This window comes from Gracilinanus agilis, chromosome 2, assembly GCF_016433145.1.
Source record: "Gracilinanus agilis isolate LMUSP501 chromosome 2, AgileGrace, whole genome shotgun sequence".
NCBI classification, from domain to species: Eukaryota; Metazoa; Chordata; class Mammalia; order Didelphimorphia; family Didelphidae; genus Gracilinanus; species Gracilinanus agilis.
The window spans coordinates 542,107,582-542,129,865 of NC_058131.1; the positions used below are offsets into that span (position 1 = coordinate 542,107,582).

General features: G+C 44.7%; 1 protein-coding gene across 1 annotated transcript in view; it reads left to right on the forward strand.

The window, feature by feature from the left end:
• Positions 1-15,474: 15,474 nt before the first annotated feature.
• ONECUT1 (one cut homeobox 1) overlaps positions 15,475-22,284 on the forward strand; it is a 40,999-nt gene continuing 34,189 nt past the window's right edge. The window contains exon 1 of the mRNA XM_044662236.1: positions 15,475-16,585. Within this exon, the coding sequence (XP_044518171.1) occupies positions 15,496-16,585 (1,090 nt within the window). The 5' untranslated portion in view covers positions 15,475-15,495. The remainder of the gene's footprint in view (positions 16,586-22,284) is intronic.

The window sequence follows — 22,284 nt, forward strand, 5'->3', positions numbered from 1 at the left end:
CAGATCCCTTCATAACCAATGCCATGCATTTGCCATACTGTAGTTATCTGGGTATAAGTGCATGATGTGGTCATAAAACAAAGCTAAGGGATAAATCTGTATACATCTGATCATTAGATAGGCAACTTTAGCTTTGTTTAGCTTCTACCCAACCCAGAGAACTTGTGGCCAAAAAAAAAAAAATTATTCAAGTTGGGGTGTTCAAGTTGGGGTCTTTGTGAGTGTGTGGATTCTTTTGGTCTAGACTTTTGATTCCATCAATGTGGGAGCTTGACTCATAAGATGGGTAACTCATCTGCAGCTTGTGTTCTTAGAGGATTGCAGGGCATCCTGAGAAGTTACCTGACTTGTTCATGATCACCCAAACAGTGGGTGTCAGAGGTAACTTGAACTCATGTCTTCTTGACTTTTGAGATGGCCCTCTATTCCCTATGCCACAGAACCTCTTTGGTATTTCCAGATGGGAGGTAGAAATAGATCTTTTAAAAAGAGAGAGTTGCTACATTATAAGTAGTTACCGACAAGTGTGGTTATATTTACTGTAGTTATTCATGTCAATTCCCTTATTTGTGTGAGCACATGGAGAATACAGATTTAAAGACATCCATAGAAGCCTTTTTGCAAAACTATTCACAGCTTCTTTAATCCAGCCTAAAATAAGAAAACCCGTCTGCCTACTACTAGCCAAACCTTTGTTCCTGCTCAATGGATGTTTTCACATCAGAGTCAGAAGAGCTTCTGGGGAGCTTTTGAAGGAAGGGGTATGTGTTTGCAGGGAACAGAACACTTCATAGTTAGGGTGAGGCTGCATGAATTTCAGGTGAGGATTCTGAAGTTTAGGACTGTGGGGATATTGAAATCAGTTTCCTAGGGTGTTTTCTGCTATGGAGATAGAGCTGGGGACTTTGGGAAACGGTAGCAGAAGTCCATAAGAATCAGAGGTTTGTGAGATCACCGTTGGCCTCCCAACTGAAGGTGTCAACTCATGGTGTCACTTCAAATGACTAGCTAGCAGATTTTTGAAAACCAAGGACAATAATATTAGTTACAGAATTGAGAGAAATGGCCACCAGGTAGGATTTCTCCAAAAAGAAGTCCCACAACAAGCGGAGGAGTTCAAATACACTCTTACACCTGCTGCCAACGTTTGAAGTTTAACAAACTTTTGTCCTCACCATTAATTCCGAACAAAATGATCACCAAGGAGACAGAGAACCCTCACCTAGAGTGTCTTCCTAACCACTCCTCCCTGGCCCACTGGTTTTTCCAAGCAAATGAAACGAACTGAGTTCTTTATTAAATTATTTTTTCTAGTCTTCTGTCTTTTTATGAAAATAAAAGACAACACTTTGTCATTTTTAATCATATAAGCAGACAATAAATCTAATTTCGATATTGATTTTTCCCTCTAGAATCAAGTGATTTTTGCAGTGTCTGTTGTGTTTACTTTGGCCAATAAGAGCCGTTTTCTCAGAGATTATGTAGCATTGGGGCTGTGTCTATATTGACAAAATGAAGCCCGGCGCTGAACAATTATCAGAAACATTTACTTGATCCGTGTGGACAACCGAGGTGAATGAGTGCGGGGAGAGGAATCTGCTTTTTCCCCAGGAGCAGATTGTGTGTATGAGTGTGTGTTTGCACGAATTACCCGGATAATTACCTCCGATGGATAACCACTTCAGTGTGCCCATAGGATAATTATATAATTCCTTGGTGCTGAAGTGGCTGGTGCTTAGAACTACTATAGTGAAGGGCAGTTCTTTTGTTTAAAAAAACAAACAATCCTCTTTATGTAGTCAGAAATGAAAACCTAAGTCGTAGTTGACTGTTTTAGGATTGCAGAACAAAGCAGTAGTAGACTGCTTCGGGACGCCGAACCCTCCCATCCCTAATAAAGTTCTTTAGAGCAAATGTGCCAGACCTTCCACCTGAGGCAGACAGAACTTCAGGGACGCTGAAGTCAAAGTTGAGAGATCACTATGGAATTTGAGCAGCCTTATAAGGCATCCTAAGAACCCCACCTGAGAGAGAAGTTGCTCCTCATACTGCCCGGAGTTCTTTTCCCCCGCTCCTCTCCAAGAACAGCGATTTTATTGGGATCTCAAAAATGAAATCTCTTTGATATCTTTAAGGCTCCTCATCCCATCCCATCCCATCCTGCCCCGCTGCACCACACACACAATTGCCGCAGATTAACAAAACCAAACAAGCAGATGAAGAATTTTTGTTTGTCTGAATTTGGTGGGGGGGAGAGGGAAGAAGGCTAAATGCCCTATTTTTTTAAGAACCTGAGTTTTCTATTTTTCCAGTGATCTAACCAGCCAGTTCTTTCACTATAGCGCTGTACTTGGTGTACCTCTCTTTCAGCCTGAACCACTTCTGCCTGACTGCGACATTCTGAGGCCAAATGTTGACCAGTTGGGTCCATCAATTCAGTTACCACTTCCGCCAAGACAATCCATTCATTGCCTGACGCGGAAGGGTTGTTGGGTTGGGTTGGGTTTTGGGGGTGGTTGTTGTTTTGTTGGGGGGGGGAACATTTCTGTTTGCTTGTTTTGTTTTGTTTTGTTTTCTCCAGGGGCAGGAATATGAGGTTTGTTTTTCTATCTTTTTGTTGGAAGTGGTTGGGAAGGGGGTGGGAGTGGCAGTTCTCCCCAAATCCACATTGGTCGGTGGAAGGATAGGAGAAAGAAATAGTGAACCAATTTTCCAAAGTTGGTAAATGCATTTAAGTCCATCTGAATTTAGAACCTTGGGGAGGTTAGTGTAAACTGGGAGCACAGGACCCGAGGCCACTGAGATTCAAGGCAGGCCTGGGGGAGGGGACTAGGCAATGATCTAGAGAGCCAGAAAGCAAGCAGTGAAGGGAGCTCAGGGGCCGCTGATGACCCCCTGGGTCTGACCTTTCCTGCTGCTCCTCTGGGGTCATTATTTAACTCTTCACTCTCCACAGGCCGCCTGCTTAGCAGCCAGAAGCCCTCTAGGAGAAAGTTGGGTCGATATTTGGGGCCAGCCTTCGAGGGCAGAGGGCAGAGGGCAAAGGGAGAGAGGAGTAGCTTTTGGCACACTCCATATAGGTCGCTGGTTGCCAGAAAAAGGAGAGAGTCCTGGACCCTGATGAAATGGGACAGCAAGGTAGAACCTTGCTCTTTGGAAGAGAGAGCAAGTGAGGAGGGAAATCAGAAAATATGATGGGAAAGTCCAGACTGAACAGCCTAGCCTCAATTTAGCCCGAGTCCTTGAAACTGACCTCCTGTGACAGAAACAAGCAATCCACTGGGGAATTTACCTCTCAATTTTCCTTCCCTTTTCTACTGAGGGAGCTTCTTGTATCTATTTGTCCAGCTACCAAAAGCAGTACCTTTCTCTACACCCTCTCATTCCCCCTCCCCGCCCATAAAAACCCTCAAAACTTTCCTGGGGTGAGGAGGCAGCAAGAACTCTAGAAAAGAAGTGAGGAGGAAATAAAATCAGAGCTAAGCCAAAGCTGGCGATTGGGGTTCATCCAAGAGTGGCTTTCTTTGATCTAGCTCTAAACACTTGATCGGTCTCAAAACTGCTCTATCTGGGAAGGTAACACAACTCAACGTCTGGAGCCAAGACAGAGCAAAGCGCTGCAGTGCCTTGTAGAAGTGCCCCTTTGCTAGGAAGACGAGGTGTCTTATCTGCTCCTCTCTTGAGTCTTACATCTGCTAGCGTCGGCTTCGCTCCCCGGGCAGAGCACAGATTTAAACTTAGCCGCGGGACTGCAGGGCGGCTCTGATGCCTTGACCCCTGTACAAGACTCCACTGGAACTAGCTCACTTCACTCTCTCGGGGACCACCGTTAGTCCTCTTCTAAAATGAAGGGCTTGAAATCCGGCGCAAAGAGAAGGCTCTCGATCGGAGTGATAGGATGCCACGAGGCCGAACTGCACGCGGGTGGTTCCTTCCTTTTCAGTTGGCCGCTGGCCTCCCTCCGGCTCAAACCCACACCCCCCGGTCCCTGCGGGCTGGAATTTTAGTAGTCTCCCCAGCAGAAGGCCGGTCAGGGAGGAGCCGAGAGCGTAAAGTTCAAATGCATCAAACTCTGAAGTCATTTATCCGGTTTCATAAATAATTTTCTTATTACACTTAAGCCCCTTAATTCCTGCCCCTTCCCACTTTATTGCGGGGGTTTCAGCAGATAAAAAGTTTCTAAGTCGGCTCGTTGTTGTTTTCCTCTTTCCATCATTAACATCATTAATATAAGCTATCAATAACCCTGTCGTTTGGAGCATAGTTTCGCAGTATTGATCCACATGGCTATTCATCTCTGCCATGCAAGACACGGAATAATTTTCGCATTACAGTAGCTTGGATTTGCTTTTAATTCATATTTAAAGCTGCAACTGGCTCTGTGGAGCTCTCTGCGAAAGACTAGAGGCGCCTAATTAATAATAAGTTAGAAACGAAGGAAGGCACCGGCGAATAAATAATTAATACAGACATCTATGTCTCTTTGAATATTGCTCCTTTAAAAATTTAGACTTACCAGGACCATACTGTAAGTCTGCAATTTATATTGTGGGGATGATTTAAGAAAGCTATTTTTTTCCTTGAAATACAATACTAAATTATTTACAGTGTTTTGCAAACCTCCTAAGTTCCTTCATTACCTAACCCCTCCGGTTTGTTCCTTCCAGGTGGAAAACACCAATATGGGGGGGGGGGGGCAAGGAGAGGGGAATCAACCATCCACAAGAAGTCCTAACTGGACTCCAGCTGTGGTGTGTTTGAGTCTGTGAAGCAAAGGGAACAGTTGAGAGCTGGGGTTAGGGGGGTCAAGACTGGACCCAAATATCTGAGGATCCAACATCTCATTGGGGTTCAGAGCTCAGATCCTCAGACAGAGGTGCTTTTTGTTGGGGAAGAATGGAGTGAGGATCAGAATTTACTGATAACCAACCAATGCAGGGATCTTTTGGATAACCTTGTTCTCCCCAAGAAAAGATCCCCACAACTTTTCCAGGGGAAAAAAGTTTAGCATTAAAGACAAACTGAGGGGGGAATCTTAGAAAAAATATTTCCTCTCAGAGAATTCAATCTTTAGCAAGAGGAAAAACTCTTGGGATCTCCCAAGCTGGGCATTGTAGGAAAAGACCCCTGAGGTCAAGGGGCAAGCATCAGGACTGAAGAAGAGAGAAGGGTCAAAAAGAGTGAAATGACCAAATAAAAGGAGTAAAAAAGACTAAAAACATGATGTTTGGGTTTTTCTTTCTTTCTTTGATTAGGTATTGTTAGCAATATTGATTTTTGTTGTTGTTGCTCAGATTAATGTGTGTTTAACATAAAAATACTGGCATTAGTAAAGTACAATGTAATCATCTTGTTGAAGGAGACCTTTCTTAGGTGATGATAGCCGGGAAGAAGTCTTTTTGAAACATATGGAAAACAGTAAAGAAAGCCCAAATACTTTAAGATCAGAGGCTCAGGTGGAAAATCAGACTACAGTGAGGATGATAGTGACAGAGATGGTGATGGCAGGGCTGTTGTTCCTTCTTAGCTAGGTACCTCTCATTGACAGAGAGCCAAGCACTTAGCTAACAAATTGTCCAAGGCTACCTGCTGCCCACAATGTGGCTCTTCTAGTTTAAGAGATCATTACAAGGATAATTATTGCTGTTCTCACCATCATCGTTGCCATGGTATTCCCTAAAGTTACAAGACAAGTTGCAACCAGGATTAGAGAGGAGGAGAATTGGTCTGTAAATCAGTGTACTGCCTTGGGAGCTGCTCACTCTCTCGATTACTCAGATAGGATAGCTTCTCTTTCTTTCTTCCATTACCACTCTGGCATGTTTCCCTAAGATTCCTACTGATGTCTCATCATACTGATCCTGGATTCAAGTTTCCCGACTCCATGATTCCAGGGATCAGGGGTCTGGGTGCAGAATAATGATACCTGAAGGCCTCCACTTTACATCTTATGTTTTCCTTATCCCATCCCATTCCTCCTCTACATAAGCACAGATCTCTATTCAACTCAAAACCTGTGCCCGGGACATCCTGTGTCCCCCGTCCTCTACTCTATTTTAGATGTTCCACAGGCACCAGGCACACTATATTGATTTCATCCATCTAAAAGTCTTAATAAGTAACCAGGGCCTAGAAATCCAACTGTTTTCTTAGCCCAGAAGCTAAGAATTTCTGAAATGGGAATGAAGTGGGGTGGAACAAAGAGGGTAATGACAGAGTGTAGGTCTTCTACAAGGATGTAGATACAAGACCCATCTGCCTAGTCAAATCCTCAGCCTTGAATGAGGGATGAAAGGAGGCTTTATGTAAGGATTTTGCATATGGGTAGGGGACCAGGAGAGAGAATTCAAGCCCTTCTCTTTACATTCTTTTTCATTTTTTTCTTATTTGGAAGGCATAAGCTAAATCTACCTGTATCTACTGTATACGTGTAGGTGTTCTGTGGTCTATCTGAAGACATCAGATTTCAGGTACTTATTTAATGCATAGACTCCTGGGGCAGGAGGATATAGGAGAGTTCTGACCATCTATTTACACAAATGAAGATTAGAAATTCAGTACATGTAAATGCAATCCATAGGTCCTACTCTGAAAGAAATTTATGGACATGTTTTCCTGTGTGAAGGTAATAAAAAGTCTTTCTTATATAAGATTGTAGTTGAATACTCTAGACACAATTGAAAAGGTGCATTCCTGTGCATTTTTTAACTCTCTGCATGAACCTCTCTCTAAACAAGGGTCATATCCTAGGTGGATTCTCTGTGCTGGCCACCTGACTCTCGAGCTGGTAATGCTGAAATTCTGCTAGCCACAGAAGCCACTCTGAGCCCCACAGGGTGTAGTTTAAATAGTATTGGATATACCGCTTTCTGGGGAGACAGGCGCCAGGGAGTCCCACAGACTGGGTAAAGAGCATTGAGGGGGGGAGAGACGGTGGCGGGAGGGAGAAAGAAAAAGAGAGGTAAGAAGAGGAAGGAAGGGAGAGACAAAGAACAGTAGAAAGGACAGAAAGGGGAAAGGTGAGGAGAGAATGCAGGGAAGATGGGAAACAAGAAAGGGAAAAGAAAAAGATGAAAGGAGGAAGATGACAGGTAGTTGTAAAACACAAAAGTTTCATTTTTAAATCTTCTAGGTGTCTGCGGGTCAAATAAAGACAAGGGCGGTTAACGATTATTCTGTTAAATCTATGGCACTTGACTACACAAACACTAATTGATTAGACACCGAAATGATTTGTTTAAAGAGTTTTTCCCTCCCTAGTGCAGCTCCTCCAAAGCTTCCCCTCTGCGTTACCTGCTGGAGACGATCACAGAAGAGAACAAACGCCCACCCGGTCAGAAGACACAGACTCTTTAAACTCAGGAAGCCTTGAAACCCTCTCTACGTGAAGCTGATTGCCGGAACTTTGACTACAGCTTCGGAGCCTCAATTTCTGACGTCCCAAAATCATCTGGGGTTGCCTGGGAGCAACTTTGGGAAAATGTGAACGGCTTCCCACCTCCTCTTCTTATCACGCACCTTTCAATTCTTCCTCTCTTCCAGGCTTTTTCTCAGGTAGGGATTTCTGCAGGGTGAATTTCCCCTATGATTTGGTCCAATGAAGGGATGCTTGAGACTGTCCACCTAAGTGGAAGTTTATCAGAAGGCTAGATTTGAACTAGGTTGAAAGCAGGACAGAGATAAGCCTGGTTCCAGTGAGAATATACAGAAGTACCTTCTATCCACCCTATTCTAGCCAGCAGGACAAGCAAAGGGGTCCCTTTTCTTCTCCAATATACAAATAGCTAAGTCTCAGTACCATCTTCTCTCCGAGACATCCATCTATCCACATGCAGAGATCAAACAGCAGCCCTAGAAACAACCGGGGGCTCTACCCCTGACTACCTCAGACCTTTATATCTTGAGCCTTGGAGTCAAAATGTAGATACTGAAAGGAAACCCTAAAATGCAATTTTCTTTTCTTCCTAACTTCCTTCCTTCATTTCTTCCTTTCTTTCTAAGGATTCTAATTTTGAATTAAATCTGAGTGATTGAAAGGCTTCCTTCCTCTGCCTCAATCTGTATTACTTTACAATTCTACTCTAAAATATAATCTAGAAGAAAAGTCAGATTCAAAAACCTAGGGTTGCCTCTAGGACTGAAGACGGCCAGGAGCCTATATTCTCCTCATCCTTATTTCTCTTTCACAGGAGAGCCACCCTGGAACTTCATCTCAAGCTCTGCAACATCAAGACCCTCAGCAAGCACGCCAGATCTTGGCCACTCCATTTGCTTCCACATTTTGAACCTATTTCAGCCTATCAGCTATCAAAAGTGTCTTCACCTGGAAGTGCATGGGTAAAATTGGTTTGGAGATCTGGGAACCTTGAGCATCAGTATATAAAACAAGATGTCTGATGGTAACGTTAAACAGCCCTAGACTGAACAACCCCTGAGAGGGCCCTCCGAAATGATTGGGGCTGAGGAACAATTCTCTTAAATTGTTTCCCTAGCAGAATAGCTTTCTTGACCCACTTCAGGAAGTGAATAAACTTGGAAGAGAATATTTGACCTGATTCCTTGAATTTGATACTATAAGACTTAATACCTACTCTCTCACCACCTGAAAATAGAGGAAGAAACTTAACAATATGAATGGGAGGGGATTTAACTATAATATATTTCCTTTCCTGGTGTTTTCAGGAGGAGAAAAAGGGGCGGGGGGAAGAAGGAAGGAATGAAGGAAGAGGAAATGGAGAAAATTAATAGGAACATGGATAATAAATTGAAGGAGGAATTGAAAAGTTAATGAGAGAAAAGCAGAGAAAGGCCTAATATACTAAGCAAAATGGAAGACAAAAGAAAAAGAAAAAAATCAACTGAAAACCTGCCATCCTGGATTAATTGGTTTCCATTGCTTCTCCTTTCTATTAGGAGAAAAGGTATGTGGAACAATGGTGCTTTTCACTTCCAAGGACGGGAAAGAAATAATTTTAAACTCATTTTAAGGAAGACTTCTACACTAGCAAATCATCCCCACTAACTTTCTTAATACTATTTCAGGTATGCATCCCCCAAAAAAATTCTCTGAACATCTAAAATAAATTGAAGTTCTTTTTAAAAAATCAGAATAATTAGATGAACTCTGAGTGAAAAAGATCCAGAGACACTAGTCGCCCCACACATACAGTTTTACTTAATTGCATTTGATTCCCAAGGACAGATCCTAGCAAGGTTAGAAAATTTGAATACTTGGCCCTTTCTTCATCCTGTTTCTCCCCCTCTACCACCTGACACCACCACCACTATTCCCAAAGTGTGAAGACAAGCTTATCTATAAAAGAATAGTTTCTTTCTCTTTGGAGGAATAACAACAGCATAATAAAATCTTAGCTCCCAAAATGCCAGTAAAATTGCACCTTTAATAGTGATAACAATGTAACTTTCTTGCCTTTAATGACTGCAAAGTCATTGATTACTTCAAAAGTAATATTAAAAAGTATCAAAATTTCCATCTCCTGATAATCAATGCTTGTTGAATGAATGTTATACCCTAGGCAGCTGTTTACTTTGCTCACCCTAAGTCCCTTCACTGCCTACTAGGCACTTTAGAGAACACAAAGACCTGGGCTTCATCTCTAGATTTTCATTTTCACACTCTGCTCTGAATCCAAGAACCAATGTGCAATATAGTATTTTCAGTTATGATCCTCAGGACAAGCTTATTTTTGTTTCCCTAAATCTGCCCTTCCTTTTGATGTCCCTATTTCTATCTGTGGTACCTTCATTTCCATTTGCTTTGCCCACCACCTTATCATGAATCTTCATTAATGCCTGGACTATAGCAGTAACTTCTTAACATGTCTCTCTGCCTCCACTCTCTCTTAGCTCCAGTCCATCCTTCCTACCTCTCCCACACTAATCTCCTTTGTTACTAATCTAATTGCATCACTCCTCTCTTAGGGAGCTCCATAATATTCATAAACCTCTGTTTACCTTTCAAGTTCCTCTATTATCTGATACCACCTTATCTTTCCATTTTCATCTGTTACTGCCCACACTCTGTACTACAATGAAAATGGATGACTAGCTTCCCAGAATTACATTCTCCTGCCTCCATGTTGATTCCTCTTTTATCTTTGACCCTGCTATTCCATATGACAAGAATTTCTTACTTTCTTCAGCTGAATTTCTGCCCATTTTTTAAAGCCCAACTCGAATACTATCTCCTTAATAAACCTTTCCATGATCCCCACCTCCAGTTAGGTTATAACCTTCATTCTCAGATCTTATACAGAACTGTGCTCTATACCTCTTCAAGGTGCTTATTATATAATGGTGTTCATCTATTTCCCCCACTAGACTATAAGCTCTATGAAAGCAGGAATCTATCTTATTTAAATTTGGTCATCACCACCACCACCCCCAAAGTCTTTAGTACAGGGTTCTGCTCACAAATAGGCTCTTAAAAATAAATGTTTGTTTATCTGTTTGGTCAAATGAAAGAATGAATGTTTTCAAAGTCTCCCCACCTTGTCTGTGAGTCCTAATTATGCTTTCCATACATTTAGAAGAATATTAAAGAAACACATATGGGGAGTAGATAACTCGGTATTCTGAATTTCTTCTTCTTCTAAAAATTGGCATTTAAAAATTTGTTGAATGTCTTACTTATAAAAAGCACTAATACTGATATTGGTCTTTCCTTCAGTGGAAAAAAAAAAGTTGATAATTCTCAGAGGGAAGCAATGTGTGGTGAATATTTGGTGAAATGTCAGCCCCTATATCAACTATTAACTTTTTCATATTTTTCTCTTTTCTACCAGGATTTAGGAACATCAAAGTTCACAATCAATTCTCATCACTTCTGTGACCTGGTATGAATAGTGTGGCTTGCATACATTCCCCAAGAAAATTATCTTCTAACATTTTCTATATATAAATACACAACTTGTTCTTATTGGCTCAAAACATAAAATGTTGCTAGTATCAAGAGCTCAATCACCAGAATTCATTTTTCTTTTCATGTTATGAATATGTTTTTTTAAAAAACAGATCTGTTTTGTTTGCAAAAATGAATTTTCATCTTAAGAATACTTTATATTTGCATAGTGCTTTGTCTCATACTCATTATGTCATTTGATCCACTCATTATATCATTTGATCCTTAAAAACAAGTTTTTGGTATGGATATTATTATCTTTATTTTACTGACAGAGACCCACAGGTCAAGTGACATGCCCACGGTCATATAGCTAACTTGAGACCAAGCTAGAACTAGGACCCAAATCCCCAGATTCTTTCAAGTTACCTGCCTATTCTGAAACATTTTGTAACAGTGAATTTAGAGCCTTGGAAGTCTTACCCAACTTCAAGATAGTCAACAATAATATTGCCTAGTCACACAAATTTAGAAATTTTGCATCAAAAGAATTTGAAACTTATGGAAACTGGTGATTGGAAAGATAAATGCTTTTGAGCCCCTTCTCCTCTTCCCTAGGATTCCAAAGAGCATCAGGAGCAGGTACTTTTAGGGATCAAAAGATGTTGAACTCTCAAAGAATCATATTTAGAACTGGAAAGGAGCTTAGAGGTTATAAAGTCCAACCTCCTCCACTTAGAGATAAGGAAACTGAAGCTGAGAAAGGGTAACTGATTTACCCAAATTCATACAGGTAGTATGTGTCAGTAGTGTCAGAATTTGAACTCCAATCCAGAATTCTATACCACAATATGCTGCCATCTGATCCACCATCAAGCATCATTCAATAGGGGCATGTAAGTCAAGCACATAGTGCTTCCACAAGGCAATATATAAATTATTTTCCTTCCCTACTATTTCTTTCCTGCTCATTTTAAAGATGAATGGAGGCCCTCCCTCTTGCTCATCAGAAATATTAGATACAGCTTTTTCCAAAAATTGGGAGCAGGTGGTGTTTTGCTGTGTTTTTTAAGGGCTGAATGGAAAGTCCCTCATTCTCCTCTAACTATAGGATGTCAGTGACTAAAGGAAATGTTTGAATAAAAAATATCCAACAAAACTTCAAATAAATTAGTCTTAAGTTTACGATGCATCCCCTCAAAAATGTAGTAGTGTGGTGTAGAGAAACTACATTGAGTGAGGGCCTAAACAGGACATGTTCAAAGGTTTCATTTGGACAGTTCCCTTATAACTATGAACTTAAAGGAAGTCCCATGCATAAAGCAATTGGGATTGGGTTTCAATCACTCTTTCAGACCTTTCCAGTTAACTCTGACTGAACCCAACTGGGGGCCTTGCATGAGTATTTCAGGATCAAATCTTAATTAACTACACCTAAAGAAAACCATGAACAATGTATTCACTTAGTAGTATTTGCCTCTTTCTTTTTTTTCTTGTTACCTTTTGGAAAATGTTATCATGAGGGCAAATCAATCTTTTGGAGAAGACCAGGATTGGGGGGGGGGGGGGGGAAGAGGGCCAGGAATGAGACTTTCCAAGATAGGTAACTGTGATATTAGCCTTTATACATCTCTTTTCTCATAATGAGGTGAAGAAAACATATGAGGAACCAAGAGATTTCCAGAATGCGATTTTCCACAAATATTTGTGTGTAGGATAGTCACTGCAATCATTTCCCAGCAGCAATTCAAGGAACCTATAATTGTACCAAGTCCTTTTCTTCCAACAATAAACGTGATTATATTGTGAGGGAAGTGCTTTGCAAAACTTTAAATATCAGTAGTTTGGTTTGTTTTGAGAAGTACTAATGGGACCATTTTATTGTCACTTTATTATTTGCCTTATGGATTATCACTTGTCAATACATGACCATTTCAAGAAGGGTAAAATGGGGTATTCTCTGAGATTCTAGCTCAAAATTCCTATTGTCTATTCTATTAAATCAACTAGAATGGTCAGTTCCAGGGGTTGAAGATTGACTGTCCCTGACAGAACATCACAAACTTTTCTACCTGGGCTTAGAACAAAGAGAGGCCAACTACCTCAATCATTGCCCTCTGTTTCATTCAAGTTTACCTAATCCTGGTGATGGTCCTGGCGGTGGGGATGGAAGCCTATCTATGCAACCAAATCCAACTGCTACTCCAAGTCCGCCTCCTTCCCACATTCCCATCTCCCACACACCTCTTCCCAGAACCCTTCCCCTCCTAGGTGTGTTAGGAAATACCTACAGTTTGAGGGGTGTTCTTTGATGGACTCTAGTTTCCATGTATTCTGGTCTGCTCCTGCTTTTTCTGACAAGATTTCAGATGGATCCAGCTTTTTAAATCGAAAGTGACGCCTGTCCTTTGCCAATATAAATAGCCCAGAAAGGAACATCAAATAAAGGGGAGAGACAGAGACAGAGGCAAGGGTTTACCTTGCACCCATGTGCTCTCAGACTTGGGGTGCAGGAATCCTGAGTAGGAGCACCATTTAATTTCCACTCAGCCCCCCCCCCCTACTCACTAGGGAGGGGGTGCCCTGAGTCCCTGGCCAGGCCTTTATTGTTCACAGGCAGACAATAAGCACATCTGTCCTTTCTCCAAGGGATAAAAGCACCTAAGCGGACACAGCTCTGCCTTTTGTTTTGTGGCCCCCTCCCTTTTGTAAACGAAAGAAAACCTCGGCATGTGGTGGACAGGCGTGCTCTCGGCACCGGGGCCAGCACTGAGCTTTACTCCCTCCCCCCATAGAGCACGCCTGCCCCCTCCCCAAACTAGAACCTAGGTCTCTCTTCACTGTGGAATTGAGTTTGGCCTGGAGAAAGGAAGCAAAGGCGCTTTTGGGTTGTCCTATTCCCAAAGGGATCTGCTTCCTTAAAAGCTCTGAGTTTATGATGAATGAAAGAGTGTAGGGAAAGAACTGGAATGTTTTCAAATCTTCATTTTCTAAAGCTCCTTTTAGTAAAGCGAAGAAAGATTTTTCCCTTTGAGGACGGAAGAGGACCGGGCGGGAGCCCGGACCGGGTCAGGCAATAGTAACTGCTTAGAATTGAAGACTGACTGGCACAGGGTACGGTGTCCCCTATTGTCCCCTTCCTCCTCTGTCCTTGAGCTCCGCGCAGTCGTCCCTTTGTGAGGACTAAGGCTAACCCAGCGGGCAGAGGGAACGGGACAATGGCCAGAGAGACTGACTGGGCTCTTAGCCCAAGCAGTTAAGGGTTCGGTTACCCAACCAGAACCCGGAAGTTAAAATGATAATTCGCCAGCTGTAGGAAACCAGCACCCATCCAACCCCCACTAACCCCCTGCCGAAAATGCCAAGTCATTGGAAGGGAGACACCCGGCTGGCTGCAGTGTTAATTACTAAGAACAGTTGGAAGAAAGGTTGGAAAGAAGGTTGGGAAGAATTAGGTGCGTAGACACCCTCCAACCCCGACCCCAGCAGCCTGAGATCGGCCCCCAGGACCAGGCGCTCTGAGGAGTACTAGCCTTTAAGCGGGCCGTGACACTGCCCCCCAAGACCATCGCCAGGAAAACTTTGTCCCACTTCCCTTTCGGCTTCACTCCTAGGGTGGGGGTGGAGGTTAAGAGAATTACCAGAGGTCCCTGTTAGAGGTAAAGAGATGAAATCACGAGCTCCCTTCCCCTCCTGCCTTCCACACAGCTCTTCCCAGACCAACCCAGGGCCTAGAAAAAATTAGGCAGGTCTTCGGGTCAATTCTCCTATCTGCCCTCTCCATCCCTCACCAATCCACCACCACTACTACCACCACCACCACCACCGCCACCCCAGTCCTTTGCCCGCCCCCTCCTCCCTTACAGCCTAAGGCCCCGAGGCTTCTGCGATAAGAGAGGGAGGGGATGACGCGGCCCCAGGGCCCCAGCAGCGGAGCACAAAGGTTGGCGCCCTGGCCCGGCCTCCCCTTCCACAGAGCTGGGAGGAGAAATCCTTTAAAGCCAGGATGCGGGCCTGAGCCCATCCAAGAAAAGAGAGCAGGACGCGCATCTCCAGCTGCAGCTGCAGCTCCAGGCTCCTCTCGAGCTTTCCCTCCTCGCTTTTTTGCATGTGCTCGCGACTCCCAAGCCGGACTCCGATAGGAAGGCGCCGGGCCCCTTCCTTAATATGTATGGGGACGTCACTGGCCTGGCCCGGAATGGGGGTGGGGGGTGGGGGCTGTGTCAGTGCGCATGCGAGCTCTACTTCGGTAGCAGCAGCGGAGCGGTGGCCAGAGACTCTGAAACAGTAAAAGAGACATGGCTAGAGATGGCGAGGAACGCAGCCAGACACCAACCACGGCTGCTGCGGGGGCGATTTTAAAGGAACCGGGGGCCTTATAATTATAAGGAGGAAAGGGGCGAGAGAAGGGAAACAGGGGGTGGAGGGACAGTGTTTCCAAAGCAGCTCAAACATTTTTAAAATTAATTTTTAAGAAAGAAGGCAAAGAACGAGAAAGGGAGGTGGGGGTGAGAGAGGAGAGACTGAGTCAAACACAGCGAAACAACCCGTATCCACCAGATGTGAAGACTTCCTACACCGTTCCCACTGCCCGGCCAGATAGATGTTTTGTCCGCCGGGTCGCACGAATCACAATGAACGCGCAGCTGACGATGGAGGCGATTGGCGATCTTCACGGGGTGAGCCATGAACCGGTGCCCGCCACAGCCGACCTGATGAGCAGCAGCCCCCACCACCGCAGCTCGGTAACCCATCGCAGCAGCCACTTGCCCGCTCACCCCCGCTCCATGGGCATGGCGTCCATCCTGGATAGCGGCGGGGACTACCACCACCACCACCGACCCCCCGAGCACGCCCTGGCGGGGCCCCTGCACCCCACCATGACCATGGCGTGCGAGACCCCTCCAGGTATGAGCATGACCAGCACTTACACCACGTTAACCCCTTTGCAGCCTCTACCTCCCATCTCGACTGTCTCGGACAAGTTCCCACATCACCATCACCACCACCACCACCACCACCACCCTCACCACCACCAGCGGATCGCCGGCAATGTGAGCGGTAGTTTCACTCTTATGCGGGATGAACGGGGACTAGCGTCCATGAATAACCTCTACACCCCCTACCACAAGGACGTACCCGGCATGGGCCAGAGTCTTTCGCCCCTTTCCGGTTCTGGGTTGGGGGGCATTCACAACTCCCAGCAAGGACTGCCCCATTATGCCCACCCGAGCGCCACCATGCCCGCTGAAAAGATGCTTACCCCCAACGGCTTCGAAGCCCACCATCCCGCCATGCTAGCCCGGCATGGGGAACAGCACCTCACCCCCACCTCCGCAGGCATGGTACCCATCAACGGCCTCCCGCACCACCCCCATGCCCACTTAAATGCCCAGGGTCATGGGCAGATCCTGGGCACTGCCCGGGAGCCAAACCCCTCGGTGACGGGCTCCCAAGTCAGTAATGGAAGTAATTCAGGGCAAATGGAAGAAATCAATACCAAAGAAGTGGCGCAGCGGATCACCACCGAGCTCAAGCGGTACAGCATCCCTCAGGCCATCTTCGCTCAAAGGGTACTGTGCCGCTCGCAAGGGACCCTCTCAGACCTGCTGCGCAACCCTAAACCCTGGAGCAAACTGAAATCCGGCCGGGAGACCTTCCGGAGAATGTGGAAGTGGTTACAGGAGCCGGAATTCCAGCGAATGTCAGCGCTCCGGTTAGCAGGTGAGCGGGGAGGGCAGAGTTGCTAGAGAGCTGGGGAAATCGTGACCGAGAGTATTGCATTTGATCTGGTAGATTTAGATGCGCCTCCGCCAAGAGAAGTCTTCCCAGACAAAAATACATCCGACACACGGTGTCTCGGGTAGAGTTGTTTCCTTTCCCTCTCTCTGTTCCCTCTCCGCTGGACCCAAACCAATCAGTCCAAGCTCAGGTACCGCTGGGGTCCCGGCTTCCGAAGGTTGTATAGGGAGACAGGGCTGAGAGCGGGTTTGGCAGCGACCCAGAGAAAACCCGAGCGATGTATCTGCCAGAATCTTTAGCTGCACAGTCTACGCGTAGCGTAGTCCCGTGTTGTGTGCACGCGCTTAGCCCGGTGAGTATTATTGTGAATGTGTATTCGAAATGTTCATACGGGACTCACAACCCTGGGCTCCAGTCCAGTACAAGCAGCTCGGATTGGATTCTGAGACTAGAACAGAACATAGCGGGTGCTCTGGGTGAGATGCGCAAAGAGCTCCCATTTTCCTGTCTAGAACTTTCATTTATGTAGATGAATCTCGTCCTGCTTGGGATTCTACTTCTCTTGTGGGCAAAGTGTTTCATAATTTACAACCGCCGGTGTCTGATCCTATCTACCTATGCTAGATACTAATGTATCTGTGTCTAGTAAGTATTTATATGCACGTAGTATCATTCTTCCGCTTCCCTCTACCTTTCTTGGCTCCCTCTTTCCTGGAACTAACCCAGTTTTAGAGGAGTTGAATGTTTTCGTAGAATGAGGAAGAGGGGAGGAGGAAAAGAGAGAAGAAAAAGAAGAGGGAAGAAAAACAAGCTTGTACCCAGTTAAGTTGAATTTCTTCTTTAGGTGCCTTCTTACTAAGGATTTTTTGTTTCATTTTCTTCTGCTGCTTCTTTGAAAAACTAAGCCCCAGGTGTTGCAGAGGGTCTGCGAATCCGAAGTGTGATAGGAAAAAATTCTGGCTGGTAGCTTTCATTTCTGAGAAAGAAGTATGAGAGCGAACGACCTGCGCTGGTTACCAGCTTTTCTGTGTGCTCGCAGTTTCAGTGTTTGGCTGGCTGCTCTTATTATTTCCAAAGTGGCGTTTTTGGGAAAAGAGTGTTATCTGTCTGGCTATTCTTATGATTTTATTGTAGAGCTAGGACCAGGATCTAGTTGTCACAGGACGGGAGGAATTTGTGACTTAAAAAAAAAAACTAAGAAGATATGAGGGAAAGAGAAACTAGAGAAATAGGGAGTCCAGGTGCTGACTGTAGCTCAGAGAAGAAATGGAACTGATTTCTTTTTCTTTTTCTATTTTTTTTTCTGGGATCAGAGGCCGAATTTTGACTGCAGTTAGGTTAATTTAATCCTCCCGCCCCCTTCCGCCTCCACACCTCAGTCCCAGCTCACAGGCTGAGTGAGTAGCTTGAATAGAATGGTAAAGGCCTGAATGAGGGTTTGTTAATTAACTGATCGTTCTCCATTAATTCGTCCCTGGAGAACAAGAGACAGTCAATCCGAGCCAGAGCCGGGGGCACTGAGCCGTTTCACAGGCTAAAATCAAAGAGGAGAAGGCCTGAGCTCCCCTATCTCCCTCCCTCCCTTCGACCAGGGTCGTCCCCCTTACTCCATCGTCTTCCAATGGGAAGAGAGAGATAGGCCAGGTGCAGGCAGGACTAGAACTTAAATCTGAAACCCAACTGCGACATCTATTTGCTTTTACTTTTCCCTTCTCTTGAATCTTCCTCTTGTTTGACCTGACTATTCCAACCCCAGCCCCCCAGCCCTGAATCCTGTGTTCCCCATTGACTGTACACAACTACCCCTCTGTTTCTTTCTGACTCTTCTCCCCCCCCCCCCTCCCCAGCACGCCTTATCTAAGGTCTTCCCCACATTCAGTTCGCTACTACAACTTTCTCCTCCAATTCAGTCTGGATGGAAATAAGGAGAGACTGAGGGAAGAGATAACTCAACCATGGACTGTTATGTCCCCATGTCCCCTAGAAGGAAGACAGTGTTTTCATTGAGGAGGGTATATTTGTTGTATTCTTCTCTTCCCCTTTCCCAAAGAAAAAGACTTCAAAAGGAGCTTGTTCCACACACAGCCCCACCACCCTCAAACCTAGATTTCTAGTACTGAGACTAAGAAGGAGCATAGTCTCCTACCCCTTCCTAACTCTAGAAGGTAACTCCTCTCTTGCTTAGGCAAAAAGTGACATTTTGCTAGGTCTGGACTCCTCCCCGTACTTGGGCCTATTCCCCAACCCCATAATTTGGGGGCTTCTGTTATTTTGGGGGGAAATGATGACACTAACTGGCTTCCATGCTTGTCTTAAAGAGATTAAGGGAAGTCTGAGAGGCCTGGCAAGTTCAGACATCAGACAAGTGAGGGCCAGAATTTAGACATACTCTGGGAAGGAGATGAGGTGGTAAGGAATGGTTGGATCACTTACCTCAACAGTGGGAGCACTTTCACTACTCTCAGATGCAAGTACAATTGGTGTACTGAACTAAGTAACAAAGGAAACCAGGTTTTGTCTTTCTGGAGAACAGACTGTGGAAGCTCCAATTTCCTCCTAAGCATTTGTGAAAGGCTAGGTTGACAGGAATCAGTGAGATCTCCACTCTCCTTCTTTGCTCCTAAGTTCTAAAAGATCACCAGAAATTAAACTCTGGGTTACATTTTTTCCAATTTATACTCTCCAATCAGCAGACTAAGTGATCTATAATCTTGGCCCTTAGCAAGAACCAAGATATGTGACTGTGAGGGCTTGCCCTAAAGGGAAAAGATGATTTGGTCTCCCTTGGACCCATATTCAAGATTTGGAATTGGAGTAGTATTAGAAAGCCCCCTCAGAGAGAGTGGGTTCTTGGAGTCCTTTTGAAGTTTTCTCCCCAATCTAGTACCAGCCAAGAATCAGGCCGAAAGCAGGAGCATTAATGGTTACAGAGATAACATATTAAGGTACTGACCCATCACATTTTCTAAGAATGAAAATTGTCACAGAACTGTGCCCTCCCATACCCAGTCTTACTTCACAGCTTAATCAGCAGTAGCCCAATATTTCCTCCCATTTCTCTTTTTAATCTTCTTCTTTCTTTTTCTCTTTCTCCTCTTCCCTTTCCTGCTCTGTCTTTGTTTCTCTCACACTCTACCGTCTCATTTCTTCCACTCTTCCATTAAAAATGTCATAAGATGTTCCCCTCCTTTCCCCCAGCAGAAGAGCTACTGTTACCCAGAAAAAATATACATCTGTATTTAAAAAAAGTAAAAGGAGATAGGAAGTCGATTTACTCTTGCTCCCTCCTCTCCCTTCATGTGAGAAAAAAAAATCCTAGCAGGAAAGGACTGTGAGACAACTATGAGAACCTGGAGGTTGAGAAAGGATGGGTTGGCCATGAAGCCATTTTTGCATATAGTGATGGCTACTGAGAAAATGAATAGGAACAGAGGGCAACTAAGGGACTGAATCAAAGTGTAAACTTTAGTATAAGGTATATAACCTTTTAGTAGCCTTCTGGCTACTCTGTAAAAGGTTGTGTAATAAGTATATTTTGAAACTATGATGGAACTCATATTTCAAAAAAAAAATTTTCAAGGGATACTAGAGGAGGAATTTGGGAGTGACTTTTCTCCATGAATTCTTAAAGCCTTAAAAAAATGATTGCAGGGTAAGAATGAAACGATTTAGTTTTCCAATAGACTGTTAGCATTTTAACTCCCTTGACCCAGTCTTCTCCCTTTAAGGCAAAGAGGAGAAAGTTCCTCCAGATGTATATTTTTAAGGAAGGAAAATGTTGCCATGTATGCCCTTCTAAGTATATGTGCTGCTTAACAAGCACGCCACAAATGTAAAGACCAAAAAAAAAAAAATCCCATCTGAGCTTCTAGCTGGAGAAAGAGATAAAGCTGGGATCCAATGAGGACCTGAAGAGGTCTCAGTTTGATTGGTGATTATGGAAGAAAGGCCACTGGGCTACTAGGGCAACTGGAAGATTTACTTCAAATGTATATCTCTCTTTCCCCCCCCCCATATACATACCCAACCCCCTCCCCTCAGCTTTGCTGTAATATGTTATGCATTTCCTAACAAAATTAAATACAATAGGCTACTATAAGATGGGCAATGGAGGGAAGTCTCACTGAATTAGATGCAAGAAAAAAAATCAATATTTTTTCCTCAATGTAATAATCGCTGCTTCCCCATTAGAGATGCAGCCCAGCAGCTCTCGAGCCGAGCCGCTAGAGTGTTGTGTCCCGGGTGGGGTGGGGTGGGGTGACATGCCTCTGACGTGGACGCCTATCAAACAGAGGAGGAGATTAGTTTCCAATTAGAGATCCCATAAATGTGCTTGACCGAGCTGCGGAACCTGTCTGGGCGGGAAGTGGAATTCTATGTGGTGGAAGCTTTTGCCTTCAATCACCCTTCTCTAGTACTTAAATCTGTTCACCTGAACATGCCTAACAAAGCGCCGCTCCATATCTGCTTGGATTCAAACACACTCGTATATACAGCTGAGGTTTCGGAAATGCATCACACCAGTATCCAGAGGGAACCAATAGAAATGAAAAGAATTCATCCTAAGCTAACTGAGGGGGAAGGAGACTGGACTCCTAAGGTCTCCAGAGCTGGCTCAGACTCCGTCCAGTCTTGAGCATCTGGAGTTTCCCCAGTTCTTCCCCTCCAGGTCCTGCATTTTGTTCTGCTTTGGGGAATTCCAAGGAGTCTGGGGCAGTTTGGACAGAAAAAGTGACCTCACCCTGGAGCTACAGAAATACTCTTGTCTTCATCCAGAGACCCAGAGCCCTGCTGCCTGGACACCCAGAATCTGAGAAAGTGTCGGTGAGGCCAGCCTGGGGCTTGTTTGCTGTAAGTGGCCTTGTGGCCTGGTTGATTTATAACTGATCCTGCATAACTCCATTTGCTTTTTGTTAATGTTTCTCCAGATTGGGGGAAGGAGGGCAGAGAGAGCCAAGGAACATTTCTACAGGCCCCTTCCTTTTTTCTGTGCCAGGAAGCCAAAGTTGGCCCAGAATCCGGGTCCAAGGCAAGAGGAGGGATGTAGTTAGCTTCATTTGTCAGGTTCGTGAGACACTGGAAAGGAACTAAAACCAGTCCTTAAAAAAGGTTTTGGAGGGAAGTTTCATGCAACTCTGAGGTGAAAGCCGTTCTTGACCCTACAAGTAGTCCACTAAGGAAATGCTGGATATGGTAGGAAAAAGAAGGCCTCAGGATCTCGTATCTGCTCTCCAACACACAAACACAAACACACACACACACACACACATGCACAGAGACACGCACATTCACTCAGGCTCATACTCCTTTGGCCCAGGCTCAGCCAGTTGCAGCTGCTCTTTGCGTAGGGCAGGGGCGGTGAACAAAGGGGCTGTGGGGGAGGGGCAGAGCTGGCCCAGCTGGGAGCCCCCTGGGGATTTATTTCTCCTCTCACCCCAAGATTCCTGACACAATCAAATATATAGGTAGCTCAGGCACACTAATACCAAGTTTCCATTTTGGGGGCTCAACCTGAGTTACGGAGCTCCTTCTCTCACCCTCTTCCCCCTAAACTCACCCCCCAAAGCTGCCGATATTAGTGGCCGAGTCTCTCAGTGCCCTCATCATTGTCTCTTTGACAGTCACCTAGAGTGACCAACGCAGACAGTAACAAAACCTATTCTGCCATACATAGAGTCTTC